The following is a 15115-nucleotide window of genomic DNA, read 5'->3' as shown; positions in this document are numbered from 1 at the left end:
GGGGAAAATAGATCGATTTGTGAAATTTTGGGGAAAATGGAAAAAAATTGATTATATGTGATGGAATGAGTGGTTATGACATGATTTTTCACTTGAACAGTGGCGTGTCCGATTTAAAATATGCAGAGTGGCGTGTCTTATATAAAATATGTAGAGTTGCGTGTCCGATATTAAATATATAGAGTGACGTGTCCGATATAAAATATGTAGAGTAGCGTGTCCGATATGAAATTTGTATAGTAGCGTGTCCGATTTAAAACTTGTAGAGTGTCGTGTCCGATATAAAATCTGTAGAGTGGCGTGTCCGATTTAAAATTTCACAATTTGCTCTCTTTTTACCCCTAGGAGAAGCAAGCTCTTATATTTACATGTCTGCATAGAGCTAGAAAAAAGTAAAATTTACTTAATTTGTCTGGTTCAACCGAAGATCAGGGACTTGCGGCGCTTTAAAATCTGCCCGGTCTTAAATATTGATGCATAGTTAGAAAAGCTGTTTGGATATCTGTGCCAATATTATAGATTTTGATACCAACATGTTTCTTAAAATAATTTGATTTAACTTTTCCAGGAACGAAATTTGATCTTTCAGTATTAAACTTATATCTTCATAATTCAACCTTGTCGAGAGCTCATTATTAACTCTATATTTAAGAAGGGAAAATATCATATTTCAACTTTAATTGATTTTAATTAAGTGAATACTTTCTAAAAAAAAACATGAATAAGTTTAAAATGAATAATTTAATTATATGTTGTTCAGTAAAAATATCTATCTATGTGTATGTATAATTACAACCAAATTTATTAGATATATTTATGTACTTTAAAAAAAACAAATTTAATATTTACTTTCATTCAACAAGAAAACAAGTGTACTGCACATTTCACAACAAAACAACAACAAGACCTTTCAAATTATCTTTAGAAAATCTGTGCGCTCGCTGAATGATTAACGCGCCAAATCTATACGATTGCGCGTTTCGCAATGGTTTTATGCAACAACTGATGTAAATTGTACATGCTTTCACTGGTCAAAGTTCAATTACACTGGGATCTCAATTGTCATGTACATACTCAGTTATGTTGTACACTAGGGTACACTCCTGATAAATATGTAGTTTCAAATTAAAATTTTGATAGACAATTTATTTAATTTATTGTATACCTAATATGGATAAAAATAAATTATAATTTATTTAATTTTTATTTATATCGCCTTCTTTTTTAATGGTTCAACGATAGTGTATTTAACATATGCATTAACATTTACCAAATATGGTCCAATGCAGAAAGCGGAAAATTTAATCTTTTTATGTTTTATTGCAATGTTGCCATTGCGTTGTCTTCTTTCAAAATGTTCCAAGGGTTGCAAGCTCTAACGTTGCCAAATATGTCTAAAAACAAGTGCTTTACAGGTTTACCAATATATGTCTAGGGCTACTAAATAGTTTAAGTGAGTCAGTGAGATAAATTCAAATGTTAAGGCGTTGCGACAGTTTAAAGTCTACCCAGTCTTTAACAATTGTGTAACTTTGTATCGCAGTCTGGATCTAGATGAATAACACTCTTTGTAAAAGCGGATTTATTATATAACAGCAAAAAGAATCAACGTTTAGCAAAACTAGCCGTATATATACCCTAGCCGTACCTAGCCGTACTAGCCGTATATATACCCTAGCCGTACCTAGCCGTACTAGCCGTATATATACCCTAGCCGTACCTAGCCGTACTAGCCGTATATATACCCTAGCCGTACCTAGCCGTACTAGCCGTATATATACCCTAGCCGTACCTAGCCGTACTAGCCGTATATATACCCTAGCCGTACCTAGCCGTACTAGCCGTATATATACCCTAGCTGTACCTAGCCGTACTAGCCGTATATATACCCTAAGTGTATGTTCGGCCTTTTCGTTGCCTTTATTTAGCATCAATTTTAATATTAAAGGGGTGTATCATCTATATTATAAAGCTCTTTACTCGTATACAGGGTAAACGGACTTGAGACGATTGTATGGAATTTATATCTGACATGCAGGATTCCCTGTAACTGTAAACTTGTTTCTTTCTGTCCTAAACATATGGGTGAAAATAAATGGGTAAAAATGTGTTCAAAGTGAAGCCTTACTAAAAATTGAACTATAGAACACCTAAATCAACCTTACCAACCTTTTTTCCCCGAACTTATTTTTTCTCCTTTAATTTTTACAAAAGATTATTTTTCTCTGTAAGGCCGGCCTGTAAGTTTAAATTGAATATAGTATTTACAGATTGTCAACTTTTGTGAGTTACAGAGTTCAGTCCTCCCAACCCACTTAAGGGAGTGAATTCTTATTTTTTCTAGTTCATAATTTCAATCTAAAATGTGAACGCTTTTACACAAAAAATATCAGTATTTTGCCCGTGACTTATTTAAACTTGAAAAATGTATGCGTAAGTCCAAGGTGTTAATATACTGTAAAGTCGACAGAGAATGTTTGAATATAAATAATGGTCATGTTTTTATCAATAAATGTTTTGTACATACAGGGTGAAATAAAAAACATGAATTATTGATTTAAAATTCGGTGATGGTGATGGACCAAACCTCTGTAGAGTAAAAAAGTATATGTTAGTTCCACATTTATTGAAAATATATTTCGGTCTGGGTTGACCCTCGTCAGTTCTAACGATATAATAACCATCAAAATCGATAAAAAAAAATAAAAAAAAATGTAAAAATCACAAGAATAAAAACAAACAAAAAGATTATTCAAAATAAAAATTTGGGCTGTCAAATGGACATAAGGGAAAAGAACTCAGATTATGAGATGGAAAAAANCCCTGTCCTAGATATATAATCAATCTCCCCCTGGACAAATTCATGCATACGCCCCTGTCCTAGATATATAATCTATCTACCCCTGGACAAATTCATGTATACGCCCCTGTCCTAGATATATAAAAAATCTCTCCCTGGACAAATTCATGTATACGCCCCAGTTCTAGATATATCTTCCAATATTTAACATGTTTGTTTATTAATATAAAAACAATTTGATAAAAAAAATGATATAAAAATTCCACATGATTTAAAATTTCAATTTTAAATTCTAAATAATCCTGGCTATTAGAACAAACTTAATAAAAAGACGATTCCTTTGATCAATTTGTATATTTAATCCACAAAAATTAAAATGACAAATAACAATGGGGATTTTCCTGTTTAAAATTTCCAAGGAAACTACTTTTTAAATTTTGATAGGTCCGAAACGTTTCCTTACTTCATGTGAGTTTTTACCAAAAATTGTTCCCTTTAACCGGTTTTTGCAGTTTGACATTTGTAAGATAAAAACAATCAAAATTTTTTTGAAATTTTATTTTTAATTTTTTTAAAATTTCACTGGCAACGCCGGGCGCTTCAGCTAGTTTGTTATATAATATAGTAAGGTAACGTACAAATTTTGAAGTTTTTCATTCATTTAATTAATATTATTCTAGGATTTGTTTTTTTTATTCTGACAGGCCATGCCCATAAACCTTTCCTGGCCATTACATATTTGGTCCCATTAGCAGATTTAGCAGTTTTGACGTTAACCCTATTCCTGCTGGGGGGTGGGGGGCCCTGTAGTTATTTTTACATTACTTAAAAGGTATTGGTCTCTGGCTGTTTTAGATTTTTAGATTTTTCCTGAATACCCATAGCCCTCCCTTTAGGTCTAAAATCGGGCTTTTATACGAACTGCCCGAGTCCTCAGGCAAACTGCTTGAATGACTACTTCATAAGAAAGGGATTACACAAGTTTTGCAAACAAATTTTTGAAATTATTTGCACATTTTAGTTTTTCTTAAATACACATCATGTTATTTAAAATTTTGCAAACTTTTTTACATATTTGAGATGGCATGGTAAATGGCTTTTTAAAAATGTATTTTTTTATCATTTTTTTGACATTTTTTTTGACAGATTCTAAAAGTTGAGCATAATAGCTTTCCAATGATGTATCATTTGTCATATTTTGATATGAAACATGGGATTTAGAGGGAGGGGGGGGGGGAACTGCCCCCTTCCCCCAGCGTATCCTGGTCCCCACTAGTAAAAGGGTTAATTGGGTAACACAAACAAAAATTAGACCAACCAATATAAAGGCTAGATGTATGCATGATCTCGGTTTAAAATACCTGGTTCAAGACTGAAGCAGTTGCATGAATTTATAATAAGCTGTATCTAACAATCTATTGTATACATTGCAGTGCATTCCTGGACTTAGTTGGGTTAATTACTAGTTTTATATCTTGATGCAAGCTATATACTACTCGCGGCTTTTAGGGCTCTTCGTGTCTCTTTTCTAGTTACAATTTAAGTTTATAACTATTGCTTTTAAAGTTTCCATTTTTTATATTTCATCAATAAAATAAAATTCTGTTTAATTTGGTGCAATTACAAAAATAATAAATGTAAACCTTTATCCCAGAATTTTTTTTTAATTTGAGAGAGTCATAATTTGATAAACATTCCCTGATTACCTCAGGGAAGGTTTATGAAATTATGACTGTGAGTTGCCACCATAGTTTAGGCTCAATCGTTTTTTTTTTTACTTTTATTAAACACAAGCAAACATGCACTCAGGCAAGCAAAAAGTGTATAAGTGAATAAGTGTATAAGTGAATAAGTGTATAAGTGTATAAGTGTATAAGTGAATAAGTGTATAAGTGAATAAGTGTATGAGCGTATAAGTGTATAAGTGAACAAGTGTATAAGTGAACAAGTGTATAAGTGAATAAGTGTATAAGTGAATAAGTGTATAAGTGAACAAGTGTATAAGAGAATAAGTGTATAAGTGAATAAGTGTAAAAGTGAATAAGTGTATAAGTGAATAAGGGCAGTACGTTGCAACACTTCAAAGTCGACTAATTCTTGAAAATTGATACAACTTTTTACAGCAGTCTGGCCGGGTTCAATAAAAAGCTAGACGCTATTTTACTATTTTTTTGAAACATGTAAGATATTCTAATTTTTAGTAAAAGAGAGTGACCGGCACTGTATGGTGGTTGAACTGAGTATGCAGTATTGTAGAAAATCTGTTTAGGATTCATTTGAGACATACAAAACGTGTTCACGATGTATAATTACTGAGTTTGAGTGCAAAGTCGACGTTCAAAATCATGGTTTTGTGTAGGACCGTTTTCAGAATCGGTTTTTTCAAAATTATTAAAAAAAGTAAAAATTTTACAGTAAACTAATTTAATGGTTAGGAACATATTTCTCAAAAGAAATTGTTCAATAAATCAATGCTAGAATCAATGATTTCGCTTTCATAATTGTATTGAATTCCTTATTTTCTATGAATTTGTTCGCAGATTTCTACAAATTCTTAAAATGTCGTCTTTTCAATAAAAAATCCAGAAAATCCGAAGAAAATCTTTGTGATTATAGAGAGATTATAGAAACTAATAATTGAGTAAGATCACTTATTTTCGATGATAAGAGTTAATTTTTATTTTCTCAACCTGTTCCTAAACAACTAATTATTTTACTGTAGAATTTTGTTTACATTTTTGGTGGCCTTAATTAAAAAATAAAAAAAAACGTTTCTGAAAACGTTTCCACCCAACTTCATGATTTTTAACGTCGACTTTGCGCTCAAACTAAGTAAATATACGTCGTAGAAACGTTTTATATGTCTCAAATGAATCCTAAAAAATTTGTCCACAATACTGCGTATTTAGTTCAACCGCCATATATTGCCGGTCACTACCTTTAAAAGAATCCTTCGATTACCTACAAGAAAGAAAACAAAATGGCTGAAAACCAAATGGCTAAAAACAAAATGGCTGAAAACAAAATGGATGAAAACAAAATGGATGAAAACAAAAGGGATGAAAACAAACTGGATGAAAACCAAATTGATGAAAACAAAATGTCCGAAAATAAAATGTCTGAAGATAAAAGAACTATTTTCCTGGATTCGGGTGGGTTCGGACCCTGGAACTATCTTCTACTCTGTCTCTCCTCACTTAGGTTTAATTTAATTTCAACTTAAATTTTGTTTTCTCTTTTTATAGTTATAACTACATCTAACCTAACAAGAAAGTTGTAACAAACTGACTTACAAGTATGTTGCCCCTTTAATTCTCCAGTATCCTCTACTTCTTTACTCCGCTAAACCCTTTACTCCTCATATAGTTCCCTTAATCCTCTAATCACTTTTAGCCTCTAGTGGTAGTACTTTTAACCTCTAATTTAACAATACCTCTAATCTCCAAAATTCTTCAATCTTTTTATTACTTTAATCCTGAAGTCTCTTTACATCTCCAATTCCTTTCAGTTTTTAATTATAGTTCCTAAATCCATTCTTTAAATCCTTTGATTCTTCATATCGTCTAGTCTTAATCGTCTTCTGGTATCTTTAATCCTACAGTTCCTTTAAATTCTTGTCCCTATTTAACCTGCATGTTCCTTTAATCCTATAGTTCCTTTAAATTCTTGTCCCCATTTAACCTGCATGTCCCTTTAATCCTATAGTTTCTTTAAATTCTTGTCCCTATTTAACTTGCATGTCCCTTTAATCCTATAGTTTCTTTAAATTCTTGTCCCCATTTAACCTGCATGTCCCATTAATCCTATAGTTCCTTTAAATTCTTGTCCCCATTTAACCTGCATGTCCCTTTAATCCTATAGTTCCTTTAAATTCTTGTCCCCATTTAACCTGCATGTCCCTTTAATCCTATAGTTCCTTTAAATTCTTGTCCCCATCTAACCTGCATGTCCCTTTAATCCTATAGTTCCTTTAAATTCGTGTCCCCATTTAACCTGCATGTCCTTTTAATCCAAAGATTCTTATATTTTTTTCTTTCAGTTCCTTCCTGGCAGCCTTCTCTCATCTATCTATTGTTTACCTGGCATACCCTCCAACCTTTAACTGCAGTACAGTAAACAATCAGGAGATAAACAACAACACATGCTTTATACAACGGTAACGTCTTATTCCTAGATGACGTTCCACGGTTCCATACAGTGGTAACTTATTCTTAGATCACGTTTTATGCAGTGGTAACTTCTATCTAGATATCATTTTATATAATGGTATCTTAATACTTTATCATGTTTTATACAACGGTAACTTATTCTGAGATCTTGTTTTTTACAACGGTAACTTATTCTTAGATCATGTTTTATACGACGGTAACGTCTTATTCTTAGATCACGTTCTATATAGTGGTAACTTATTTCTAGATATTATTTTATATAATGGTATCTTAATACTATAGGATGTTTTAGACAACAGTAACTTATTCTTAGATCTTGTTTTATACAACGGTAACTTATTCTTAGATCATGTTTTATACAACGGTAACTTATTCTTAGATCATGTTTTATACAACGGTAACTTATTCTTAGATCTTGTTTTATACATCGGTAACTTATTATTAGATCTTGTTTTAAACATCGGTAACTTATTATTAAATCTTGTTTTATACAACGGTAACTTCTTCTTAGATCATGTTTTACACAACGGTAACTTATCATTACATAATGTATTATACAACGGTAACTTATGTTCTTAAGAATTTTTTATTTTTTCTCAAAAAAAAATCTCAAATCCTTTTTCTTAAAAGTGTGTGAATACTAATCATTTAGAGATTATTTTTAATTTTCAATATTTTTTTTTTAATTGTACGAAGTACGTACACACAATATAGAAGTTGAACCTAGCTTGTGTTTGCATATAAAAAAAAAGAAAAAAAAGACTTCAAACATGAAATCTGATATTTTATTTACAGGAACGAAGATACTAATGATCCTTGTCTAAACTTTACCTTTGATCAATCAATCTTTACCTCAACAGTAGTTACTGAGTATATCTTGGTAAGTACATCTCAACAGTAGTTACAGAGTATATCTTGGTAAGTACATCTCAACAGTAGTTACCGAGTATATCTTGGTAAGTAATACATTACATGCATTCAAATACATAAATTTATTTAATGTATTTAAAATTATATATTTATGTATATAAATGTATCAACAGTAGTTACTGAGTATATCTTGGTAAGTATACCTCAACAGTAGTTACTGAGTATATCTTGGTAAGTATATCTAAACAGTAGTTACAGAGTATATCTTGGTGAGTATATCTCAACAGTAGTTACTGAGTATATCTTGGTAAGTACATCTCAACAGTAGTTACAGAGTATATCTTGGTAAGTATATCTCAACATTAGTTACTGAGTATATCTTGGTAAGTACATCTCAACAGTAGTTACAGAGTATATCTTGGTAAGTATATATCAACAGTAGTTAATGAGTATATCTTGGTAAGTAAATCTAAACAGTAGTTATTGAGTATATCTTGGTAAGTATATCTCAACAGTAGTTACAGTGTATATCTAGGTAAGTATACATCAACAGTAGTTACTGAGTATATCTTGGTAAGTATATCTAAACAGTAGTTACAGAGTATATCTTGGTAAGTATATCTAAACAGTAGTTACTGAGTATATCTTGGTAAGTACATCTCAACAGTAGTTACAGAGTATATCTTGGTAAGTATTTCTCACCAGTAGTTACCGAGTATATCTTGGTAAGTATATCTAAACAGTAGTTACCGAGTATATCTTGGTAAGTATATTTAAACAGTAGTTACCGAGTATATCTTGGTATGTACATCTCAACAGTAGTTACAGAGTATATCTTGGTAAGTATATCTCAACAGTAGTTACTGAGTATATTTTGGTAAGTATATTTAAACAGTAGTTACTGAGTATATCTTGGTAAGTATATCTAAACAGTAGTTACTGAGTATATCTTGGTAAGTATATCTAAACAGTAGTTACTAAGCATATCTTGGTAAGTACATCTCAACAGTAGTTACTGAGTATATCTTGGTAAGTATAGTTCGTCTCAATTTGAACGTTTAAAAGTTAGACTTGACTTGTTGGTTCCCTTATCTCAAGGCACTATGTCAGCTATATAAATTTTTACCTAATTATTTAAATCTCGGATTCTGGGTTCATTTTAAGGAAGGCATAGTTTTTTTTATTACATTTTCAACGCATACAAGATCTTCAAACTTTCGCAATGATCCTCAAGAATCAGACAGGTTCGTAATTTTTTAAGAATTGTAATATGCTTATTAAGTTTGTTCCGATTAAAGAATGCACAAAATTTACTCTAACATTAGAGTTATGTACTGCCAAAGCAAAAATTAATAATAAAAACTCGGTCAAAACGTTTTGACAAAAGAAAGAAAACATTTAAAAGCAAACACAAAAAAACAACATTTTTAGAGAATGATATTTGTTTAAGTTTCTTTAAAAAATTCAGAAAATGTTTGAAAATGTGCTTTTTTGAATGAACTATTTGGATTTTTAGGCTTGTTGTCCGACTACTTGGGACGAAGAAAACTAATTTTAATCTCCAGTCTTATCCATATAATTGCTTCCTGGACAGCATACTTCAGCCAGCAATATGCAGTCTTTCTTATTGCAAGGTAGAGAGGGAGGATCAATTATAATCCTTGGTCAGTTTCTATTATTTAGTGCCCAGTTCTTAGTCATGGTCATTCTTTCGATGTTCAGTGTTTAATGTTTAAAAATCCATTTGTTGAGTGTTTGATATTTAAAAATCCATGAGTTCAGTGTTGAATTTTAAGTCAAAAATGCATGTTTAGCATTGAGTTACCATTATTATACAGAGTGTCCCATATCATATCATACAGGGTGTCCCACATTATATTATACAGGGTGGCTCACATTATATTATACAGGGTGTCCCACATTATATTATACAGGGTGTCCCACATTATATTATACAGGGTGTCCCACATTATATTATACAGGTTGTCCCCATCATATTAGATCGTTTATAGCTTTAAATTGAGATTTAAAGGACTAATCAGAAATTAAAAAAGAATGCATCATTTAAAAAAGTATAAGGTTAATATACATATTTTTTCGCAAAAACACTAGGTTTTCGAGTACTATTTGCGTATTTTGGCATTAAATTGCTTGGAAATAATCTAATATGATATGGACGCTCTGTAGAATATTTTGAAACAAACTATTTTCATTAAAATATTTAAGTGCTAATTTTTCTAATTATTTTTCAAATCTGTGATTAATGATTATTATCTAGTTGATATTTGATAAATGTGACTAGCGTTGTTATTTGAAGTATCATATTTTAAAATAAGAAAATATATCTTGGGTTTTCTATTTCAAAATGTATAATTTTCATTTACGGTTTCTCTTTTTAATTGTGGCTTGGAGGATTTGTGTAGAAGACAAGAAATTATACCTCGCTCATTGTTCCTCAGATAAACAAAGGCTGTACAATTTCCTGCTAGTGTATTATACACCTCAAACTGTAAATTAAACTAAAGAAAAAAGTTTTCTTTTTGTGAAGCTAATATTGAGAAGAAGAAAAATGTTTGAATTTCGTATAAGTAACTTAATTTACGAGGTCACAAAGTCAAACTAGTAATATCGCATGAATTTGACGTTCTTCTTCATGGATAATTTTCAGTTATCTTCACTGCATAAATAAAACTATTTATAACACTATCTTGGTTGTTATAAAGTTTTTGGACACAGATTTTCTCTTTATCGAGAAGGTTTCAGCCTTTTTAGATTTTAGGCGAGAACCTTTGAGGTACAGAGAAAATTTAAGTCCGAAAACTCGTGCCAATATTCCAGTGTTATAATTTTATGTAACGTTTTGTGTACTTGTCTTATTGCGATGACTTTTTCTAGATAAACTAAGCTTTTAAGAAAGCAGAAACAAAAATATAAAATTAATTTCAATTTTAGATCATTTGTATTAAAAAAACGATACCAATTAAAATGTTATGGCATGCACATGCTTTAATCTACAGCTAATATAACTTCATAGCACGAGGATTACTTTATAGCACGTTCATAATAAAATTCACCATGAAGTAAGGAAGAATGATAAAGTACACAATAGTTTCGTAAAGAATATGAAATTGTTGGTTCTTTGTACAGTAAACTTTTTAATATCTTTTTAATTTAATGTTTTTTAGAATGTTTCTTGGAGGAAGCATACACTCTGTTTGGGCAGGATTGTTTATTCTAGTTCAGGAAACCACCCCAGTACACTACAGGACATTTACCGGAGGAATTATGAACTTTGGTAATCTATCGTTTATTCTTTTAATCCTATTATGTTAGGGAAGGGAGGGGGGAGGGGGGGTATTTATTCTAGTTTGTAAATCTATCTTTAGGAAAACTGTAAAAAAATATTTGATTTAAAGCAAAACAAATAGTCTCTTTAAAATTTGTTATAAATCGAATTTTTTTCTTCGCCATTTTGTGTGCATTTACATAGAAAAGTGTAAACACAATTTCCTTTTCTCATTACAATTTTTGGTGAAATTTTGTCTATAGTTAAAGATGACATATCGTGCATATATGATATATAGTGCATATATGATAGTGCATATATGATATATCCACTATCCAGGTCGCATGTCTTAACTTATTGTAATCTATTTTTAATTTTTTGAATGTATATTTTGATATTCTAGGATGGAACGTGGGTGCTCTTATTCTTTGTGCTTTGGCCTATTTCATCAGGAAAAAATTTACTTTCTTTAAAAAATGAATGAAAGGAACTGAGTTTAAAAGTCAGAAATAATCAGAATTTAATCCATAGAACAGGAAAGCTTTTTAAAAATAATTAGTCACTAAGGAATTGGGTCTTTGTCCAAACTCGCAACTCAATGTCGTAAACCTAGGTATTTCAAACTTTAAAATCGGTTAGATCAAATAAACTAAGTTGGAAATATATCTAAGGTTAACGCCGTCAGGTTGCAAAAAAAAGTGTTAGAAAATTTAGAAAATTTTAGCTTGGAGCACATTCATAGCCAATTTCTTTTGAAAGTTGTATTTTCTTTTCGGGAAAGATTAAATATTTAAATAGACGATTTTTTTCAGCAAAAAAAATAGTTTAGATGCTGCTTTTAGCCTTTTTTACTTTTGATTTTTATTATCGAGAAAGATGAAATATTTTTGTTATATAACTCTATTTTCAATAATATCAAAATTCTTAAATGTTTATGTTGATAATTGCATTTTTTTGTACAGAGATTGGAGAAATTTGCAGCTCTCCTTCGCCATTTTCTCTTTAACCATGATTTCATACTTCTTCTTCGTTCCGGAATCTCCCAGGTTACATTTGTAATGATTATACCCTTAACTCATTTATCAGAGAAAGAATTAAAAAGATAAATCTTCCATTTTTATCTTGAGAAAAATAAGTTTTTTTTTCAATGTTCTTAATTTTTTACTTCTTGGCTGCGATAAATCCTAAATTCATTTTTAAAGGAAAAATGCATCTGGAAATTATCAATAAGGCCGGGTCGGACCCAAACTCTGGACTCAGGATTTTGTCTAGTCAGGACTCAGGAGTATGTCAGGACTCAGGAGTTTGTTATAGTCAGTGCTCAGGAGTTTGTTATAGTCAGGGCTCAGGAGTTTGTTATAGTCAGGGCTTAGGAGTTTGTTATGGTAAGGGCTCAGGAGTTTGTTATAGTCAGGACTCAGGAGTTTGTTATAGTCAGGGCTCAGGAGTTTGTTATAGTCAGGGCTCAGGAGTTTGTTATAGTAAGGGCTCAGGAGTTTGTTATAGTCAGGGCTCAGGAATTTGTTGTAGTCAGGACTCAGGAGTTTGTTATAGTCAGGACTCAGGAGTTTGTTGTAGTCAGGGCTCAGGAGTTTGTTGTAGTCAGGACTCAGGAGTTTGTTATAGTCAGGATTCAGGAGTTTGTTGTAGTCAGGACTCAGGAGTTTGTTGTAGTCAGGACTCAGGAGTTTGTTGTAAGTCAGGACTCAGGAGTTTGTTATAGTCTGGACTCAGGAGTTTGTTATAGTCAGGGCTCAGGAGTTTGTTGTAGTCACGATTCAGGAGTTTGTTGTAGTCAGGACTCAGGAGTTTGTATTTACACTTTTTTTTTGAGTTTGTCAGAGCGCCCCACTGTAAACTGGCCAATAGGAGAAGGTAAAATTCAATTGACTTTGCTGTTGCAGCTTTGTGATGTCGACTCGTTGCTCCTCTAGTTCTGATTTAAGCACAAGTGTAAGAAAGGCAAACATTTTGTGTTTCTCAATAGCTCTTCAATGAGAGGAGTTATGATAAAAATTGATAAGATTTAATCTTATTTTACTTTAGTTTGACGTGGCCCTAAGATAATATTCTAAACTCCCCAAAAAATGTTTTTTTTTACCATGTTTTCCAAGATGGTTGCTGTCCCGAGGACGGATTGAGGAGGCGAGGTCTGGGCTTATTAAAGTTGCGAGGATGAACAAGGTTCAGTTGGAAAACGAGATTCGCCATCTTGAGTTTAGCAATGACGACATTAAACCGAATGGAAACTTTAAAGAAGAGTTTTGGAAGCAATTATCTCAGTTTTCACAACTAGGTAAATGTTGCATTTTTTAATTCGACAAATTTAATTATTTAAGATAAAACCTAAACCATAAATCCTAGAAAACTAAGATAACATAAGAAAAATAAATATGAAAATCTTTCTGAAATTTACGAAATGAATTTAAAATGAAAAAAAAATCAGAAATTACGACTATTTTTTTCAGTGACATCTCCGCAATTGAGAACTAGAGTATTACTGTTAGCTCCAACATTCTTTGCTGTTGGAATGGGTTCCTACGGGATTCATTTTGCAGCTCGTCTAGCAGATCTCAACCTATTCGCTGTCACAGCTGTCAAAGAAATTGCCAACTTTTTAACCATCGTCATTCTTATTCCAATCTTTAAAAAGGTTATAAAGTGTCTTTCGAAATGCAATGAGAGCCAGAAAGTTGCGGAATGAATGTGGTTCTCTTCTTGAGAATGTAACGGCGGATTTCGTAATTTAAAATTGATGAGAAATGTTGAAGGTCCAGTGTTTTAGAAATAGATCATGTCTATTCTTCTGTTCACGTTTTTGTGAAAAGATTTCTTTTCTCGCCAGATTTGTTCGTTTTGTATTTTAGCGTATACATGCGAATCATGTGAATCAACAAGTTTGAAGGGACTGTACGCCTAATTTCAAGAGTGACCCGGTCCATGAACGATGGCAATGCCTGATTCACAACGGTCTGATCAATCATGAAATATATATCAATAAGAACACGTCCTTCTTTCTTCTTAACTTATTAACCATTCTTCGATTTACTTATTGTTGATCAGTATTGAAATACGTTTTTTTAACTTCTGAAAAATTACAGTTGAATATTTAAAGAAATTCACTAATGCTTCATATGAAAATATTCTTGCTTAACTTTAATGATTTCACAATAACGAAAATGTTTTAAAGCTCCGTAGGGCGGAGAACAAAGAGAATGCGGGCTGACATTATTTGGTTTGGTTTGTCTCCGAGAGGAGATTTTAAGTTGAAGACGACATTTCTCAGAGGTTTTAAAATTAATGGTTAACACACTTGTTGTGTCTTTAGTTCTTAGATAAAAAGATCTGAGTCAGAATTAAAAAAATTTAAGCCACGGCTCAAATTCTTTAAATTTGGTCTCTGATTACTCCTCTCAAACTTGAATTTTCGATATTAACTTTCGATAAACTTTGCAACCGGATAATGTAAATCTTTGAAATTTCAAACTTTGACTTTCAGATCTTCCTTAATTTAAAGTTTGAAATATCAAAGGTCTACGACATTAAGTTGTCAAGACAGATTGTAAAGAAATCGATTACTCGCATATGCCTCTGATTTAAGATAGTTAAAATATCTCAAGTTTGAACTATCACAGGTCTACGACATCAGTAGTTAGGAAATTTTAACTCCAGGCGAGTAATCAGATGTATTGCAAATTGTAATATTTAGGTCCAACGAACAAGATGTCTTGCTTTTACCTATTTTTTGGCAGGATTTGTAGCAATTCTTTTCTTATTAGTTCCTTCTCATGTAACAGGTATTCAAGGAATAAATATTTAACCCTATCTCTGCTGGGGTACTTGAAAACCAGGATATGCTGAGGGGGAGAGTCCATTTGACCCCACCTCTAAATCCCATGTTTGATGTCCAAATATGACAAATGATACAGCATTGGAAAGCTCTTATGCTCTACTTTTAGAATCTGCAAAAAAATTTGCAAATTTGCAAAA

At 31.7% G+C, this 15115-nt stretch overlaps 2 protein-coding genes across 2 annotated transcripts in view; both read left to right on the top strand.

Moving 5' to 3' along the window:
• The first annotated feature begins 5665 nt into the window (after positions 1–5665).
• On the top strand, positions 5666–7870 carry LOC111699317 (uncharacterized). Its single transcript, XM_023469959.1, has 3 exons — positions 5666–6001; positions 6840–6956; positions 7765–7870. The coding sequence occupies exons 1-3, from the start codon at positions 5781–5783 to the stop codon at positions 7868–7870; spliced, it is 444 nt and encodes a 147-aa protein (XP_023325727.1). The 5' UTR covers positions 5666–5780.
• A 1451-nt stretch (positions 7871–9321) lies between these two features.
• Positions 9322–15115, top strand: part of LOC111699299 (organic cation transporter protein) — a 6623-nt gene continuing 829 nt past the window's right edge. Inside the window, exons 1-7 of the mRNA XM_023469940.1 lie at positions 9322–9473; positions 11025–11134; positions 11529–11577; positions 12088–12171; positions 13240–13421; positions 13594–13778; positions 14835–14922. Coding sequence (XP_023325708.1) covers positions 11026–11134; positions 11529–11577; positions 12088–12171; positions 13240–13421; positions 13594–13778; positions 14835–14922 — 697 coding nt within the window. The 5' untranslated portion in view covers positions 9322–9473; position 11025. The remainder of the gene's footprint in view (positions 9474–11024; positions 11135–11528; positions 11578–12087; positions 12172–13239; positions 13422–13593; positions 13779–14834; positions 14923–15115) is intronic.

The sequence above is a fragment of the Eurytemora carolleeae genome, unplaced genomic scaffold (assembly GCF_000591075.1).
Source record: "Eurytemora carolleeae unplaced genomic scaffold, Eaff_2.0 scaffold116, whole genome shotgun sequence".
Lineage (NCBI taxonomy): Eukaryota > Metazoa > Arthropoda > Copepoda > Calanoida > Temoridae > Eurytemora > Eurytemora carolleeae.
The sequence above is the reverse complement of the archived record's forward strand: the minus strand, read 5'-3'. Positions and strand labels throughout refer to the sequence as shown.

What these genes read in the sequence shown, in the direction of transcription:
- LOC111699317 (XM_023469959.1), top strand. Translation starts at nt 5,781, where the DNA reads ATGGCTGAAAACCAAATGGCTAAAAACAAAATGGCTGAAAACAAAATG. An exon ending in CTCTGTCTCTCCTCACTTAG is followed by an intron (nt 6,002 to 6,839) that starts GTTTAATTTAAT and finishes TTTTTCTTTCAG; the next exon opens with TTCCTTCCTGGCAGCCTTCT. An exon ending in AACACATGCTTTATACAACG is followed by an intron (nt 6,957 to 7,764) that starts GTAACGTCTTAT and finishes TTTTATTTACAG; the next exon opens with GAACGAAGATACTAATGATC.